Source organism: Peromyscus californicus, unplaced genomic scaffold (assembly GCF_007827085.1).
Source record: "Peromyscus californicus insignis strain IS unplaced genomic scaffold, ASM782708v3 Scaffold_6__1_contigs__length_162567912, whole genome shotgun sequence".
NCBI classification, from domain to species: domain Eukaryota; kingdom Metazoa; phylum Chordata; class Mammalia; order Rodentia; family Cricetidae; genus Peromyscus; species Peromyscus californicus.
This window is the reverse complement of record NW_026294584.1, coordinates 75052738-75071853: the sequence shown is the minus strand read 5'-3', so window position 1 is coordinate 75071853 and position 19116 is coordinate 75052738. Positions and strand designations below refer to the sequence as shown.

General features: G+C 44.5%; 1 protein-coding gene across 1 annotated transcript in view; it reads left to right on the top strand.

The window, feature by feature from the left end:
• Positions 1–11283: 11283 nt before the first annotated feature.
• Lancl2 (LanC like glutathione S-transferase 2) overlaps positions 11284–19116 on the top strand; it is a 60036-nt gene continuing 52203 nt past the window's right edge. The window contains exon 1 of the mRNA XM_052722120.1: positions 11284–12473. Coding sequence (XP_052578080.1) covers positions 12267–12473 — 207 coding nt within the window. The 5' untranslated portion in view covers positions 11284–12266. The remainder of the gene's footprint in view (positions 12474–19116) is intronic.

Here is a 19116-nt window from a genome sequence, read left to right as displayed (position 1 = left end):
AGCCCCAGTACAGCCGGCGTTGGCATTGTGGTTCCGGGAGCAGGACTGACGTTCCGGGGTCAGTGGCTGCGCCATCCCTTTTACGAAACTAAACGCAACCAGTGCTCATTCGGGTGTCCAACTTTTCATCAAGGCTAATCACCGGTGCCAAGGGCCAGACTCCAGTCGCAGAGCGCTAGGCTTCGACTTGCGTGGTTATTTTCAGAGTCTTCAAACACAGGCATATTGAGTGTGTTCGAAGCAACAGCTTGTTTAATGTTAATCGTACAGTATCAGTTTCTGTGACTTTCTCTGGACTCCGTCCCCCATTCAAAAAACTAAGAACCTTGAAAGAATGGCTTTGTTCTCTTATTCTGTAAACTTTTTTTTTTTTTTTTTTTTTTTTTTTTTTTTTTTTTTTTTTTTTTTTTTTTTTTTTTTTACTACTTAGACTTGTTAATTGGGAAAAAGCAAGGCTGTAAGCCAGAGATTCTCAACCTGTGGGTCGAGACCCCTGTGGGTCGAGTGGCTGTTTCGCAGGGGTTGCCTAAGACCATCAGAAAATATATTTACGTTACGATTCAAAGTGAAATTACAGTTATGAAATAGAAATGAAAATAGTTTTATGGTTGGGGGTCACCACAGCATAAAGAACTGTATCACAGGGTCGCAGCATTAGGACAGTTGAGGAACCACTGCTGTAAGTGAACCTGAAGGCTGTCTCGGAAAGTAATCAGACATATGTCCATTAGTCAAATGGTCCACTTGGATAATTCAGAGGGGTTTTGATCCCAACTTTGCATGGAAGTCATGCCTGTTTGATTTCCTTATACAGCAGTGAGGTAGATAAGAACTTGGGCCTAGACAGTTAGTTCCACATTTATAAGCCAGACAACTCAATTTCCTTATTGGTATAATAAAATAATTCAGTTTCCTTACTGGTTTAGTAAGATTAATAATTGTCCCAACTATGAACTGAAATTGGGGTGGGCATAGGGGAAGCTTTATTTATTTTAAGATTCTACAAGACTAGCCTGGCTTGGTGGTACACACCTTTAATCCCAGAACTCAGGAAGCAGAGGCTGGCAGATCTCTGAATCTGAGATTCTACAAAGCTGATTGACAGAACTCTCCATGATTGTGGAGAATTGGGATGTTACAGGTCCAGAGCCAGATTATCTTCAGTGCCTTTAGATGCCTTAATAGCCATTCATTGTCTACCTCTGTGTCTGACCTAACATCTTTGTGACTATTGGTAATTCCTTTGGGAATATACTAACAAGCCCCTAGCAGCTAATGTGAAAGAGAATTCCTGGAGAAAAGCTATGTCTGCAAAGACTGAGTGACTGGTTAGCGCTTCAGTGATGTGGAGAAGTTGGAAGGCCTCAAGTTCAGAGCCTACATGTATTGAGCATCTTTAGCCCTCTTAGTAGCCAGTTATTACCCTCCTCTGTACATGACCTGACACCTTTGTGGCCAAAAGGTAAATCCTTTGGAATATATGAACACACCCCTAGTTTCCACTGATCAGAAGGATGCTGTCAGATACCAGCTAGGGCCTATCACAACGCTCCTTGCTGTGGTGTAGCCTGCCTACCTACCTAATGTACCCACTGATATATGTTACGTGTTATTTTATGCCCTTGTAAAAGATATAAAAACGTAATAAAATTGCTACTGCGAGAGAATTGGAGAGGCATAGGTAGGTAGGGAGATGGCTCCCTAAGATGGTGGCTTCTTGTTCTGAGACAAAAATGGAATGCATAAGAGTATGAATCTAAACAGGATCAGTAGAGAAAAGGGGAGAGAGAGCCCAAGGGAGAACACCCAACTGTCTGTTTAGCACATTCCCAGCTTTGGGGCTTCTCTGTCCCAAAGGGAGCTGTTGGCAATAAAGCTGTCACGTTTGCTTTCTCCACAGCTCAGTCTTGTTTGTTTTTCCCTGACATTCAAATTATTTGTTGCCCCATGGAACGAACTCAGAGATCCCCTAAATGATTGCCAGCACCCCATTACATCTCTTGGAGGTTCATCTATGATTTGAGAAGACCTCCACTAAAGATAGCTATACCTTACTAAAAATCACAAAGGACTCAGAAGTGGCCATGATCTTCTGGCACTCCAAGGGCCTTTTCGGAGTGAGGGAACCCTGTGACCAGGACAAACACGGTTTGAACCCCAGGCCAGCCCCCGCCTCTACTAGGAATAAGGAGAATAGGGGATCTGGCTCTGATAGAGCAAACAGCACGCTTGGATCTCATATGACTAAATGGAGATTTCTTCTTCAAGTACTAGGGCAGGACTTCTATTGCCACTTAAGTCAAGTGATGTTGCAAACTGGACCCTAAGAAAACAAACATCTTTCTAGGGAAGAAAGAAGCAAGAGGGCAGATTTCTCCCTTGGTACACCTGGAAAGGCCAGGAGGGAAAGTCACACCGCTTGATTGATTCACGCCTGGCTTTTAAGCCCCTGAGACGGAACAGCTAAGTACAGGCACCTGCAGCTAGGCTGCCTGAGGGAAGGAAAGAGAACAGGAAGCTGGGTAAGGGAGACACTGCCAGCCGCCATCAGGACAAAGAAGATGTAAAATACCGGTAAGCCACAAGCCACGTGGCAAGGTATAGATTAATAGAAATGATTAATTTAAGCTGTAAGAACAGTTAGCAAGAAGCCTGCCACGGCCATACAGTTTGTAACTAATATAAGTCTCTGTGTTTATTTGGTTGGGTCTGAATGGCTGTGGGACTGGCGGGTGTGAGAGAGTTTGTCCTGACTGTGGGCCAGGCAGGAAAACTCAAGCTACAGCTAAGTACAGGCACCTGCAGCTAGGCTGCCTGAGGGAAGGAAAGATTCACTCAGTTTTCTGTTTCTTGATGCCTGGGGGAAGGAAAGACTCACCTTGAGCCACTCTAGTATGTAAGTGAAACCTGCAGTAGTCTTGAATTTATAATGTGCTGAAAAGAAAGTGATGCCAAGCTGGCTTTGGAGGTGGGGTGTGCCTGAAATTCAAATAGAGGCAGCTAAGAGTGAGCTAGTGTGTAGGAAAGCTTCCCTGGGGGCTGGCAGTCCGAAGGGGCCTTAGCTGTCTGTTGGGAACCCATACGGCTGCTGGAAACTTGTCTTTGCTCTTCCTTAGAGCTCTCAAGAAGGACAAAGTTTTGTCACTCTATGTGACATATGAGGGGAAGGGACATGGGTGTCAGGAACAGGGCTTCCCTTAGTTGGACTGTCCGGCAAATGACAACTCTGACCTTACAACTATCCCCTCCGCACATACCCTTCCTCCAGCCCAAGCTCCCCCATGTCCCTGAGCGTGTGTGTGCGACGCTCTCTGCTGTCCTTGCAAAAGACACTGGGCTCAGGAGGTTCCCCAGCTGAGGTGGGAGCGGGGAAGGAAACAGCAAGGAAAGTTAACAGTAAGGCTGTGGGTGGGACTCAGCAGAGGGCTTGCCTAACATGCCCTAAGTCCTGAGTCTAGCCCCAGCACTGAAATAAAACAAATTGCAGCAGAAGTCTCCACAGCCAGGAGCAGGTCTGGGTGTAGTTTGAGAACTAACTGAACTGGTTTCTTGCTTGGTGAAGCTTACTTGGATGCTGCAGGTCCCTGTGTTGCCTGACTGTTGTCCATAAGCGAAGCAATTTCAGAGCATCCCCCAGAAGCAATGGGGTTGGGGTACATCAGTTGTAGCAGAAACCACTCACTCCTCAAGGCTAAACACAGGGGTTAGGCTGGGTGTGGTGACGAATGGCTTTAAGGCCAGCACTGTGGAAGCAGAGGCAGGAGAATCTTTGTAAGTTTTGAGGCCAGTCTAGACTACAGAGCAAGTTCCAGGACAGCCAGGGCTATACAGAGAAACCCTGTCTCAAAAAACCAACTCCACCCTAAAACAAAACAAAAGAAACAAACCAAAATAACAACAACAAAGCCAAAACAACACTGGGGATAAGCACTCTGAAGTCAGACAGCTGTGTTCAGAGCATCTGGGATGGCTCTCCCTCCATGTGCTCACTTTCCATGGCGAAGGAGGGGGTGGGATCTAGTTTCACTACCTAAATTGTTTCTACTCTGCTCCTCATGCCACCTTCCCATCTCAAGCCTGACTCCTTAGCCTTCCCAGCCTGGTTGCTATGGCCAGGGAAAGTTGGAGGATACTGTTACCCTAGTGGCCAAGAATGCCCTAGAAGTTGACCACTGGCTGTACCGTGGGTCCTTCTATCCTCATGACCCTTAGGACTCTGGCCACTTTCCTCTCAGTTAGATACCCCCTACTATAAGGGATGGCACTAGGTCTTTCCCTGTTGAGGATCCACCCTCTCTGTGACTGATATGCTTCTTGCAAGAAATTAAATGTCAAATCTAGAGTTTTGAGGGATGGTGGCATGAAAATTATCTTGGATATAGAGGTATAGGGGACCTAGATTTGAATCCCTACAGGCAGGGACAGGAGAGTAATGTGACCCAAAGAAAAATGAAAAAAGGAAACTAGGAGGTGACCGGAGACTGAGCCATGGGTCGATGTGGAAATCCCACTACCTGGTCTGGCCTCTACCCTGGACAGACTAGGTTGCACTCAGTGCTCCCTGTTAACAGGTGGTCTAGGTAGGGAAAGGGCAACCCTGGCCCAAGACATCTCTATCTCTCCCCCTCCATCTCATTGCAGACGGGACAGACTGGTTCCAAAATTCCTCCGATGCTTCCTCTCAGCAACCTTCTCAAACAGTGCTCAGAATTAGAAACTCGGACATTCAAAACCTCTGCATTTATTTTGTCAGAAGGCATGGCTCTGAGCGGATGACAGGAAAATGGCCACCTCAATGGACCCTCAATTCTAATACTATCCTTCAAATGGGTCAATTCTTCAAAAGAAAGAGAAAATAGGCCAATGTCCCCTATGTTCGACTTTCCTTTTATCTTCAAGGCCAGCCCAAATTGGGTCACAATTATCAACTAGATCCCACTATTTTGATGGTCTATGGTTCTGCTTCTCTACCTCTGAAATAAGGCCATCACATTCATAACCATATAACCCTGCCACCTGAGTCCTCTCTCTCTGGCTCCTATAAAAACCATATATTACAGTCTGACCACCCTGGCTCTCCTGGAGCCCTAGCCACCATACACTGAAGGACCTTGGAGAATTCAACCCAGAGCTCCCAACCTCACCTCCAGAGGTCCCTGGAATGCTGCCTTTGTAGGAGATGATGGGACAATTCAGACCCTCCTATGGCAACAGTGTCTTCTCATTAGCAGAGCTTAAATAACACAAGGAATGCACTTACCAAGCCCTGCTCTGGTATTGCCCATGCAGTTCCTCTCATATGGCGACCCATTACGGACTACTTCCAACAACTCAATGATGCACTTACCAAGCCCTGCTCTGGTATTGCCCACCCAGCTCTGATTTTCTTTGTATGTCACCAAGAGAAAGGAACTTCCCTGGAAATTATGATCTAGCTAATAGGACCCATGACACAAACACTGAGATACCTTAGCAAAGAACTGAACTACTGGCTAAGGGATGGCCAGGATGCCTAAGGGCAATCAAAGCCACAGTGTTCCTGGTCCCTAGAGCATATAAATTAACTCTGGGAAATCACCTCACTGTATATACCTTCCATAACATTGGGGACATACTTAACTCAAAAGGACACTCATGGCGGTTGGACAACAGAATAGGGAAATATCAAGCTCATATAACCGAAGGATCAGAGATGACATTTCAGGTCGGCTCCTCCCTCACTCTTGTTACTTACCTTCCTGATGGGGAACATCTTGAGCATTTATGCCAGGAGGTTTTGCTAGAAATCTATGCTTCTAGACCTGACCTTAAAGACCAATCTATAGAAAACTCCATCGTCCAACTGTTTGCTGATGGGAGTTCATCCATTCAGAATAGAATTAATAAAGCAGGAAATGAATGTTGTAACAGAATACTAAACTCTTGAATCCAGCACCCTCCACGTCAATACTGCTTGTCTAGTACAGAGTTCTAGAGTTTATATTCCTCCAAAACAAACAAACAAACAAACAAACAAAAAACAGTCTGGTTCTTCACAGCAACAGTAACACTAACTTCTACATTAGTTATTTTTATATTGTTGTGATAAATCACCAGGACAAAGGAAATTCATAGGAGAAAAATTTGGGGGGAGGCTTAGTTCCAGGAGGGATAAGAGTTCATTATGGTAGGGAAGTAAGCTAATAAGCAGCTTTCCTCCATGGTTCCTGTTTCTGCTGTTCCTTGAGTTCCTGCCATGATCTCCCTTTAGGGTGGACTGTGATTAGGACGTGTAGCCAAATGAACCCTTTCCTCTCCAGGTTGATTTTGGGCATGGTGTTTACCACAGAAGTGGGAAGCAAACTGATATTTATGTATATCTGGTACTGTACACTCACACAGCTATCCGGAAGAAAACAGATGTTATTAACAGTCCTCGTGAACCCCATAAAACATTCCAAGAAAATTCTAAATCTAATACAGGCAGTTCTGCTACAGGCTTTATTATGTTGTCAGGCTTCTAGCAGATTATTATCCAAATGCCAGAGCTCTGAAAGTTACAGGCATGAGGCTTTTACACATTTTCGCTTCTCTGTATATGGCTACAAACATTCTGATTGAACATTTTACAGTACTTAGCAGTAATGGCTAGAGGGATGAGGGCAAAGGAAGAGGACTGCAGGAGGGATGTGGTCAGTCCTCTTAGGGAAACTGACCAACCTGAACTTACACATGGACACTGGCCAGCTTACATGGCTGTTTCCCATTTCTTTCCACTTAGTCCTCAAAAGCCCTCTCTTCCCCTTAACACATTCCCTCATTTGATGCTCAAACCCATCTTCGTATCAAATAGCATCATTTTGGTTCGAATTTTTATACCATCATAATGGGTGGCCATATTTTTTCCCCACGGCCTCTATAAGGCTGGAGAGAAACCTTTTTGGCTGGAGAGAAACCTTGTGCCTACAGAAACTTGTGGTGATACTTTGTTTGTGCTCTACCAAATAAAACTTGCCTGGAGATCAGAGTGTGGAGATATCCACTAGTTAACCATAGAGACCGGGCAGTGGTGGCACATACTTTTATTTCTAGCACTTGGGATCTCATGCATTTGATTCCAGTTCTTGGGAGGCACACCCCTTTAATCCCAGCACTTGGGAGGAGGAAACAGGAAGTGATATGACTTGGTAGAGAAAGGAAGTGATAAGGCTGGGTAGAGACAGGAGCTTGCTTCCTTTTAGGCTGAGGAGCTGGTGAGGTAAGAAGTGGCTGTGGCTTGCTTCTTTGTCTCTCTGATCTTTCAGCATTTACCCCAATATCTGGCTCCAGGTTTTTATTATTAAGATCAGCTAGAATTTGCGCTACAGAAACTATGTAAGGTAAAATCAAGCATCCTTCCAGAATTGAAAGCAAGTAGTCATTTAGATTTTATTTATGGCTCCACATCCATCAAAAGATAATATTGGTTGTCCTGATTAATGATTTGTGTTGAGGATATGATCACCCTCCTTCTTATGGGTCCTCTAGACTGCTTGATATTTTATTTGAGGGGGTATTATGGGTCAAAACATATGTATTGTCATCCTTTGTTGTTGTAACAGAATACATGATTTTATTATGTATGCCTACTAGTTTTAGAACCCTTTCCTCATAAGAAAAATGAGTATGGTGAAATCCTGTCCTAACAGAGTGATGGAATGCATGAATAATAGGAAGAGGACTCTGACATTACAGAAGGGAAACACTCCGTCCACAAGTCACCATTACTGGATAAGTTACCTGATCCTTTTCCCATCCCTCCCACATCCCAGCTCATAGCCATATGCATACTCACAAGCCTAGCTCTAGACCCCAGGCCTGTGACCCCTCTTTGATTGTGAGTCACCTTTTCTGGGCCAGTCACTTCTTCCCTTTCCTGTAATCCCTATCTTGTGGCTATTTCCACACCTGCAGGCTTAACTCTAGACGCACAGCTCAAGAACCAAGTTTGTCCAGGAGCTGCCTTTGCTTGGTAAGTCATTTCTTCCCTTCTCCACCATTCACCTCACTTGCTGCCATCTCCACACCCACACACTTAGTTCAAGATTACTGTATAGCCTCATCAAAATGGGTAATTATACTCTATCGGTTAAAATATTGAGGCAACTCCACGTAGTTAAAAGGGAGGTTTATTTTGTGGGGTAACTTACAAGTGAAGGGATAGGTTACAGGGTCTGGGAAAAGTGTAGCACAGTCTGGCGTTGTTCTCTGGAGAACTCTGCTTGGTCTACCCCCAGCGTCCAGGGTCCAGGAACCAAGAGAGCCAGCCCATCTGGATCTCGGGTCTTCCGGGGTCCTCTCTCGGCTCTGCCTTGTAGGTATGACAGTTACTGAAGCCTCAATGGGGGTGGTACTTCCAGATCAAAGCTGGAACTGCGGCTACCCACTACAATACTCATTTGGGGGAATGGTATGTCCTGCGAGGCTTTGGTGTTCTGGAATACAAAACAATGACTTATCTTTATGCTTCCAGTCTTTAAGAGGGGTGAGACAGGTTAGATGGGGTCAAGAGCAGGATATCTGAGAGGAATTTGGGGGAAGGTCCAGTGATGATGGTGTGCCAGAGGGCTTGAACCAGACGAATGATTCATTGCAATGAACATTTTGTGGGTGGGGATGATTGGACAAAAGGGCATACTGTGACACACTACAGCACCCAACACCACTGGGATGAAGAGGTAAAGATGGAGGAGGTAGGTTTTTTCTGTTTGGTTTGGTTTTTAATTGATTTTTTGTGAGGTGGAGTTTCTTTTGGGGTGGTGCTGCAGGGGTGAGGGGAGGATATAGATGGACTGGGAGGTGAGTGGGTGAGGGGAGGATATAGATGGACTGGGAGGTGAGTGGGATTGGGGCGCATGATGTGAAATTCCTAAAGAATCAATAAAGAATTACGTTATAAAAAAAGAAAAAATTAAAACAACAACAACAAAACCCCCACATGAACTTAGAAGGGAAAAGTGGGGTGCGGGGGTTGGAGGTGAGAAAGCAGGGATATGCTACTTTCAGACTGAAAGACAAAGTTATCCATTTGCAAGACTCCCACATGGATATTTAAATAGTCAAATGGTAATATATTCAATCCTGTTCTCCCAAATTAATCAAATTGTGATTCTTTAAACATATCCTATATAGATGTTATAAGTTATGTTAAAAATTAAACATAATTAACAAAAAAGCGTGAAAACTGGGAGTAGATAATGAGGAAAAAAACGTCAATCACCACCTATAAGCTCTGGGGTATGACATGGTCATCAGATACCCAGACAGTGATAGACAAAATTATGACAATTAGGGGTACTTATATCTGAACAACCACAAAAGTTAATAGCATCTTTTTAATATTGAAGCAAACACATGCTTTATTTAAATACTATTTTGAAAACAAACCCAGATGTAACAACAGCATAAAATACATGCAATCTTAGGACTTTCCCCATGAGTCACATAATAGAGGAAGGCTGAAACCTGGTGTCAGCCAGAGGAAGAACTGTCTCCCAGTGATTTCACAGTTGTGAGGACTTGTCAGACTACCTTGCTGAAGACAGAGAAATAGATACTATGATGGGCTAGTGATGGGCCAGACCACACCTGGATCTGGGCATGCTTAATAAGGCATACAAATTTCTAGTCTACTCTTTAAACCTAAGCCTTGGGTTAGGATCTGAATAGTTGGGTAGAGGTGTGTGTGTGCGTGTGTGTGTGTGTGCGCGTGTGTGTGTCTGCCTGTCTGTCTGTCACTGGCTCTCTTTGTCCTATGGAGGATCCCAGGCTGGCTGTCCCGGTAGTGGGTAAGTCTGTCATTTTAGCTGGTACAGAGGCCACTTGATCTATATGGTCAAATGTATCCTTCTCAGATCTCTGTGATGGCCTTGATGGAGGGCCCTAGCCATGTCAGACAGTTTAACAGCCCCAAGAGGACCTCAACCAGCCCCTCCCATGAGGCTACACTGCCAGGTCAGTCCAGTCAGAGCTAAAATGGAACACTCAATTCCAAATTCTCACAGACAATAACAACTTCCGCCACTTCACAAGCAAGTGGTCCCCCAAATCACTTACATCTTGGCTTTCTCTACTCTCCACTCTTGAAAATCAAGAGCTAAAAGGTCTGTTTTCACCTTAAAAACACATTTTGGCTTTACAATGAGTTTGGGTATAAAAGACGGCATGTTAGTTGATGATACAAATTTTAAAAAAAAGTGTAAGATGTTTAAATTACTTAAGTCTCTTAAACAAAAAAAGTTTTGTGGTTTTGTGGCAGAGGCTCAATCACCTTCCTGCCTACCTACAGATCTAACTAGGTTTCATATGTAAAAAATCAGGTCTTGCTTTGCCTCCTCCTGACCCCCAGCCTTCCCCCACAACCAACTCCCCATTCCCACCTCCTCCAAGGCAAGGTCTCCCATGGGGAGTCAGCAGAGGCTAGTACATTCAGTTGAGCCAGGTCCAGGCCCCTCCACCCTGCACTAAGGCTGTGCAAAGTGTCCCACCATAGGCACTAGTATCCAAAGTGCCAGTTCATGCACCAGGGACGGGTCCCGATCCCACTGCCTGGGGGCCTCCTAAACAGTTCAAGCTAAACAACTGTCTCGCCTATCCAGAGGGCCTTGTCCAGTACCATGGGGGCTCCTCAGTTATTGGTCCATAGTTCATGTGTTTCCACTAGTTTGGCTAGTGGTCTCTGAACATTTTCCCATCATGATCTTGATGTCCCTTGCTCACAGAATCCCTCCTCTCTCTCTCATTGACTGGACTCCTGGAGCTCCACCTGGCACCCAGCCGTGGATCTCTGCATCTGCTTCCATCAGTCACTGGATGAGGGCTCTATGATGACAGTTAGGGTATTCAGCCATCTGATCACCAGAGTAGGCCAGTTCGGACACCCTTTCCATGACTGTAGGGTCTGACTTTCACAACTCTGATCTAAACTTTCATAATAAGGCTCTTGGGGTGTGTGTGTGTGTGTGTGTGTGTGTGTGTGTGTGTGTGTGTGTGTGTGTGTGTGTGTATTGCATGTATGACAAAGGACAGACATGAAAACCTAAACCTTCTCCACTTTGCTCCATTCTGAGGCTGAAGGCGGGAGTGACTGAAATCTTTGCTGTTTGGTAGTGTTCCATCATGTCACTTTTGGCATTATATCAAACATGTACCTTGCTTGGACTCGAAAAATTACACAGTTAGGCTGCTCTTGATTCTTGGCTTTCTTGCGTACTAACTTGATTTCTCCAGGGGGCAGAAACATTTTGTTATCAAGTACCAAAGTTTATTAAATGAAATAGAAATGAAATAAGATATTTCCTTTCAAATCATTACACAGATTTGGTCCTAGGTAAACGGTGCAAAACACACAGAACCAGTAAAGGCTGTGACTTTACATATTGTGGTTATAGAAATGCAAAGATCTATTTGCTTGTGTCCGGTTTGCCATCCATGTTATTCTGCTGGCCAATTATGTGAATCGCGTGATTATGGGATTCTCTGGTCTATACAATATTTAGATGATTAATAAACCTTCTTCCATATGAATTCTCCTTACCAAAGATGTGCATTTACTCAAAACAAAAAGAATGAAAATAAAACATAACAAAACAAAACAAAGGCCTGTGGCTCCTCCTCCAAGCAACCCCCCTCCCAGTGGTGATGAATGGGAGGGACTGTATGCCCCCTCCCTCGGGAGGCTATCCTTTCCCTGTTTTAGGCCGTTTTGAAATTCTTTTCTTTAGAAGAGATATTTTTTTTTTTTAATCAAACAAAGCAGCGGCTGTTCCTGTGATTGGCGCACGACCAGGGGCCGAGGACACGGACGGGTGGCAAGGCTGGGCTGGTGAAAATGCAGTCCGTTTGATGCTGGAGCCTCCGGAAGATGCGCTTTTCCCTGGTCTGCGAACCGCTCACACTCTGAATGAACCCATCTTTACAGGCTTTCCCTACCGGAACGTGAGCTTCGCGGGGCGAGCGGTTTTCTCTAGAACCTCTCGGAAGGACACAGCCGCCGGAGAGACGACGGTCACCGGGAGACTTTGCGGTTCAGCCGGCCGGTCCGGCAGGCTGCGAGCAGCTGCCGGGAGGGCGTGACGGGCCAAGGCTGGAGGAGGTTCGGCTTCTTCGCGCCGGCGGCCTCCAGATGTGCAAGCCACCGGCCGCCAGGCAGGCTTCGCCGCGCAGCCCCGGCCCAAACGCCTTCCAGGAGGTTTGTCCCTGCCTGCGCGCCGTGCCCTGAAGCTCTCGGGCAGGGAAAGCGCGCGGACATGGGCGAGACCATGTCAAAGAGACTCAAGTTGCACCTCGGAGGAGAGGCGGAGATGGAGGAGCGGGCGTTCCCCAACCCCTTCCCCGACTATGAGGCCGCCCTCTCCGCCGCGGGGCTCGCCGCTGGAGCTGCGGAGGAAACAGGCCGTGCTTGCCCTCTCCCCACCACTGAGGACCCGGGCCTCCCTTTCCAGCCCAACGGGAAGGTGAGTCGGCTGCCAGGGCCCGGCCCAGCAGCGGTTGGGAGGGTGAGGCCACCTCCGCCAATGGTAGCGTCCGGCGGTCACGCCCTGGGGTGCGATGACGTCATCGGCGTGCGTCCCGCCCGGTGTCGGTCCAGCCCGAGAGGCTGGGAAAAGGCGGCAGGGCAGCGCGCCCCATCTGATAGACGCTACTGGGCTCTTTTTGTCACTGAACCACTCTGATGGAGCACTTTGATGTTTCTTGGGACTAAAAAGTGAATTTGTTGTTTGCCGTTAGTTAGGTAGATTTTTTTTTTTTTAATCACACCTGCCTGTGGGCACGCCCTTACTTGGAGAAAGGCTAAAGTCACACCTTATTCAATCTTTTAAATTAATCTTGTTCTTTAATACTCTCATACATGCATTTAATTCATTCTGGTTGCTCCCACCCCACTGTCTCTCATCTCCTTAACCCCTCTACAGCTACCTCCCCTACTAATTGCTCCCTCCACCTTTATGTCCTGTTTGCTTCTGTCTGCCTGGGCTTGACCAGGACCGTCTGTGTGAATTATCCTTTGGAACCCGGTGGGTTCGCTAGGGTCCACAACTGAAGACAATGGCTACTTCTCTTCCAGAGTCGGTCTGTAGCTAATGCATTAAGGGTTAGGGTCCCATGAGTCCCTCCTCATTCATGACTGACTGTTGGGAGGGCTCTTCTTGTTCACTTCCAGTGCAAATAATTATAACAGTTCTGAGCTCTTGGCTACATTGGCTTCGTCGTGTCTTGGAGGCCAGAATTTTCCCGTTCTTCTTCCCTATCTTCTGGCTCTTACATTTTTTTCTGACCATTCTTCCTCAGCGTTCCCAAATCTTAGAAGGTGTAGTACACATGGCTTGTTTAGGACCAAGCTCTCACCTGTTACTTATAGTGATATGGAACCTCTGGGTATATGCCCAGGAGTGTTATGGCTGTATTAAAGCATTATTTATTTATTTTTGAAACAGGGTCTCTCTATGTAGCCCCTAGCTGGCCTGGAATTCACAGATATCCACTTGCCTCGCCTCTGCCCCCTGAGTGCTGGGATTAAAGATATGCTCCATCATGCTCAGCATATTAGGTATTTTTATTTCTAACTTTTGAGGACCCTCTAGATTGATTTCCAAATTGGCTGCACCGGGTTACACTCTCACCAACAGAGTAAAAGGATACCCTTTTCTCCACAACCATGCTAGCATTTGTTATTTGTATTGATGATGGGCATTCTGACTGGGATGAGATGGAATATTAAGGTAATTTTAATTTGCATGTCACTCATTGCTGAGGATATTAAACCCTTTTAAAATGTTTACTATTTGTAGTACTTGTCTTGAGAAACTTTTTTTTTTTTCTGGTTGCATAGGCCCCTCCACCTTAAAAAAAATCATTTTGTGAAAGTGTTTTCCCTGCATGTGTACCATGTGCATGCCTAGTACTGAGGAGGTAAGAAGAGGGTGCTGCATCCTCTGCAAATGTAGTTGTGGACAGTTGTGAGCAACTGTTCGGTTGCTAGGAACCAAACCTGGATCCTCTGCAGGAGCAACAAATGCTCTTAATTGTTGAATTATCGCTCTGGTCCTATGTAGCCCATTAAAAAAAAAAAATGTCTGTTTTCTTGATGCCTAGGATGATTTTTTTGTTTTGTTTTGTTTTTTAGGTCTTTGTATATTCTAGGAACTAGACACAAATCTGTTGAGTGTGTCGCTAGAAAAGATTTTCTCCTATTCCATGGGCTGCCTTTGAGATCCATCCCATTTGCTGACTGTGGCCATGATGCCTATGCTACAGGAGCCCTATTTAAAAAGTCCTTACCCATGCCTATACATTGAAGTATACTGCCTGCTCTTTCCTCTAGTAGTTTTAAAGTATCAAATCTTACGTTGAGGTAGTTTTGTGCAGGGTGGCAGATGAAGATCTAGTTTCTTTCTTTTGAAAGTTGATACCCAATATTCCCAGCACAACCATGACCTGCACAGCTTTGGGATTGACCCGATGGGGCAATGGAGGAATGAAGAAACAACAGACATACTACGGAAAAGCCGGTATCTGGTGAGCTGTTTTCAGCAGCCCAAACTCAATGCATTTATTATAGAGCTGAGTGTGGAGGTGGGTTATTACATTCAGCTGAATGAGGAGGTGGGTTGGCTAGTCTTTGTAGGGATTCTCTGCCAGGGAACAATCTCAGGTTGCAGTCATTCAGGGAGGAAGATATTGTTGATCTTTGCAATACTATCAGCATCAGTACTTGGAATAGGGAAAGCTTTGCTAGTTCCTTGATCCTGACCTGGGAAAGGGTGTGCACTTTTCGTGATCTGAATCACTGGGGTCTTTGACATGGCCATGCTCATGACAATAATACACATTCACTCTGGACTTCATCTGCTCTCCACATGGCACCATTTGTTTAAGAAGCCTTCTTTTTTTCAGTGAGATTTTTGGCATTTTTGTCAAAAACAAACAACAACAACAAAACCCATGTAGATGTAGTAGCATGGATTTATACCTGGGTTCTCAATTATATTCCATTGACCTACATGTCTGTTGTGTTCAGGCATCATGACGTTTCTATTAATATGGATCTGTAGTAAAACTGAAATCAGGTGTGGTGTTGCTGCCAGCAGTCCCCTTTTTGTCCAGGATTGGTTTGGCTGTCCTGTCTTGTTTGTGTTTCCATATGAGATTTAGCATTATGTTTTCTATTACAGTAAAGTATTGCTTGCAATTTTGATAAGGATTGCATTGAATGTATAGATTGCTTTTGGTAGGATGGCCATTTTCACAATATTTATTTTCCCAATCCATATGCATGAGGGATATTCCCATTTTCTAGTATCTTCTTCAGTTTCTTTCTTTGGGGCCTTAAAGTTTTCACTGTAGAGGTCTTTACTGCTTGTCTGAATTTATTCCGGGGTATTTTGTACGTGCGTGCCTGTATGTGTATTGTGAATGAATTTCATTACCTGGTTTTCTTTTCAGTACTTTTGTCGTTGGTACACAGAGAGGCTACTGATTTTCCTATGTTAGTTGTGTATACTGCCACATTGCCGGAAGTGCTTATCCGCTCTGAGGAGATTTTGATGGAGTCTCTAAGGGTCTCTCTTGTGTGGGATTTCATCATCTGCTAATAGAGATACTTTTGACTTTTCTTAATTGGTCTCCCTTTGTTTTGTTCTTTGTCATTTTACTCCTAGCTAAGAATTCAAGCACTCTGTTGAGGAGGACTGTAGAACATGGGAGTCTTTTGTCTTATTCATGTTTTTTGTGGTTATGCTTTGAGTTTTTCTCATTTAGTTTGATGTTGGATTTAGGTTTATCATATATAGCTTTGAGGTTTCAAAAGCTCAGGCCAGGCCCAGTCTCACTCTTTCTCTGCCTTCTGCCTGTGGATTAGGTTGTAAGGTCTCAGCTACTTCTCTAGCACCGTGCCTGCCTGCCATGCTCTCTGCCATAATGGGAAGCCTACTGAGCTTCTGAAACTGTAGCCAACCCCCAGTTAAAGGCTTTTATAACTAGCCTTAGTCATGCTGTCTTTTCACAGCAATAGAACAGTAATGAAGACAGTGTCATACCAGTGTTGTGATTATGTGATTAGCTAAAGAAAAAGTGAAATGGAAATTGTGTTGTCTTTGAAAATGAAAAGGAGACATTCCAAGGGGATGGGTCCAAATATTGTGAAAGCAGTGATCTGATGTAGTAGTGGTTTCTCTCCGTTACACTTTTAATACTTATCTTAACAGCCCTTTATCTGAAATTGCTGTGTCCATTCAGTTCAGAGTTACTGAGCCCAGCTCCAGGAGCTGGGTTATGGTAAGTAATCCAGTAGTTGTGACGTGTAGATGGTTATTTAACTAGCAGCATCAGTTTTATGTGGCATTTTGTGAGGGTCCAATCAGAGAAGGAAAACTACTAAATTTGATAGAGGAAAATTAATGTAAAAGGATTGTTATTAACTGTAATGAGAAATGTCTCATAAGAAGTAAAGAGAACTCCAGAGAATATAGGAATAGCAGCTATGAGGAACAGGCTGTACAGCTAGAACTGAAAGAGCACTTAAGGACAAGGCTCTGGGTAGTAGCTGTCCAATGCTGGATAATAAATTACCCTGAATTTAGCTACTTTAAAACACTTATCTCACACAGTGTCAGAGGGTGAGGAATCCAGATCCTCATAATATTGCAGTTAGCCGTATGCTTCTGACTCAGGGTTTGTCATGAAAATGCAGTCATTTCAGAGCTCAGTGAGGTAAAGATAATCTTCTCACCTCCTTCACATAGTTGTTGGCAGGCCTGACTAGCTCCTGGTTGGAGGCTTCAGTTAAGTTTTTTTTTCCCTTTCATATTTGTGCATGTGTGCGTGTGTGTGTGTGTGTGTGTGTGTGTGTGTGTGTGTGTGTGTGTGCGCACGCGCGTGTGCACTCACACACACATACATGCATGCGTCATGGTTCTCTCCCTTCCATCATGTGATTTCTGGGAATTGACTTCAGGTTGCTGGGTTTGGCAGCAAGTGTCTTTACCAGCTTACCCCTCTCACCATCCCAAAGGGTTCAGTTTCTCACCACAGTAGGTCTTGCCATAGGGCTGCCTTCATGACACAGCAGATAGCCACCCTGTCCTGACAGTCAGTGGTCAAGGAGACACAAAATGTTAAAGCATGTTCTCACAGAATTTGAGACTGAAAAGGAAATAGGGCCAGTTTTGAATGACTTGATTAATCTGAAGAAAAAGAAATGAAATTAGAGAAACTTTTTCTTTGTATTTGTAATTTGACCATCTTGAACTATTGGTAATGATTTATTTTATGGTTACTTAATTTCCATAGCTTAAAAAATTGATGGATTCTCTTTTATTTCAAATGTATTTGACATCTTAACGTATTATAATAATATAAAGAAATCTCAATTGTCAAGAGAATGTAATTCATTCAGAATGAACAATTGGATACCTGAACCTCTAGCTACCCAAGCAGCTGAAGCAGAAAGATGGCTTAACCTCAGGGTTGGAATCCAGCATGAGAAACTTAAATGAGATTCCACGTCTTAAAGACAAATAAATTGAAGTACAAAGTGAACAAGAGTAGTGTGTGGGTGTAGGGTTATGGATGGAAGGATGTCATCTGCAATGCTTGTCAGAGTGAGGTTTATGTGTCAAGGACACTTCCTGGATACCTGTTAGGAATGCAAATCTCATTCCAAACCTAGTAAACTACAATCTCCTTAATTATTCTTGCGAGGCACATAGGAAAAAATAATATCTTGAATCCTTTTCAAGTACATAACCGGGATGATTTGTATGCTTAAGCGCCATACAAGTCTATATGTCCATCCTACCTCTATCCCTTTTGATACCATCAAGGTGGTGTTGATCAGGATTGCAGGAATGGGTTTTTTCCTTTTACCTATTTAAAGAGTAAAACTCAGCCACATGCTATTGAAAACAGAAACACACATGCATATACATAGTCCTTCACACATGGCAAAGAGACAGACTCTCCGGAGTGGGGAGGTGTCCCAATTTGGAAAATCAGAGCTGTTCTGTTGGGAGTGGAATAGCTTCCTTTTTTCCTCCTGAATTGGCTGGTTTGGGCTATTTTGGGGAATTGGATAATCCAGACAAAGAAAAGGAAGCTAATTTCTTCCTACCACAAGAGCTCCACCCACCCTGCCCCTCAATGGGAGACTTGAAATTCCCACAACATTTCCTTTGGTGGGAAAAAGCCCACAAGGCTTCCATCTTGAAGAAGGAGAATAGTCCGGAAATTGGCCATTTAAAGTGTTTTAGTAAAAATACATCAATCTGCTCAGATTCTTTTCCCCTTGTCTGTGTGCCAGGAGTCTCTCTGACTCCTGGTTCCTAGCCTTTTTCTGCTGTGGAATAATCTTTTTGTACACTGTGAAGATATGTCTTTGCCAAAGCGCCTTCTGATTGGTTTAATAAAGAGCTGAGTGGCCAATAGCTCGGCAGGAAAAGGTTAGGCGGGACAGAGAGAGAGAGAGAGAGAGAGAGAGAGAGAGAGAGAGAGAGAGAGAGAGAGAGAGAGAGAGAGAGGAGACAAATCGAATCTAGGTGCCAGAGAGACAACAGAGGACGTGGAGAGGAACCAGGAGGTGGAAGATGGAAGAGAGGTAAAAAGCCACAAGGCAAAATGTAGATTAATATAAATGGGTTAATTTAATTTATAAGAGCTGTGGGACAAGTCTAAGCAGTAGGCTGAGCTTTCATAATTAATAATAAGTCTCAGCTGTGGATTTCGCTCTGTATAAATAAAATGCTCATTGGCCAGTAGCTAGGCAGGAAGTATAGGCGGGACAAGCAGGGAAGAGAACTCTAGGAACAAGAAAGCTGAGAGGGAAGCCGCCGCCAGCCACTGCCATGAGTACCAACATGTAAGATACCGGTAAGCCATGAGCCATGTGGCAAGGTATAGATTTATAGAAATTGGTTAATTTAAGATATAAGAACTAGATAGTTAGAAGCCTGAGCCATTAGGCCAAACAGTTTAAATAATGTAAGAGTCTGTGTGTTTGTTTTATAAGTGGGCTGCGGGACTGCCGGGTCTTGGCGGGACCTGGAGAGAAGCTCTCCAGCTACACGTCTCTGTGTTGTTTTTTTGTGAGCTGGCAGCCCAAAG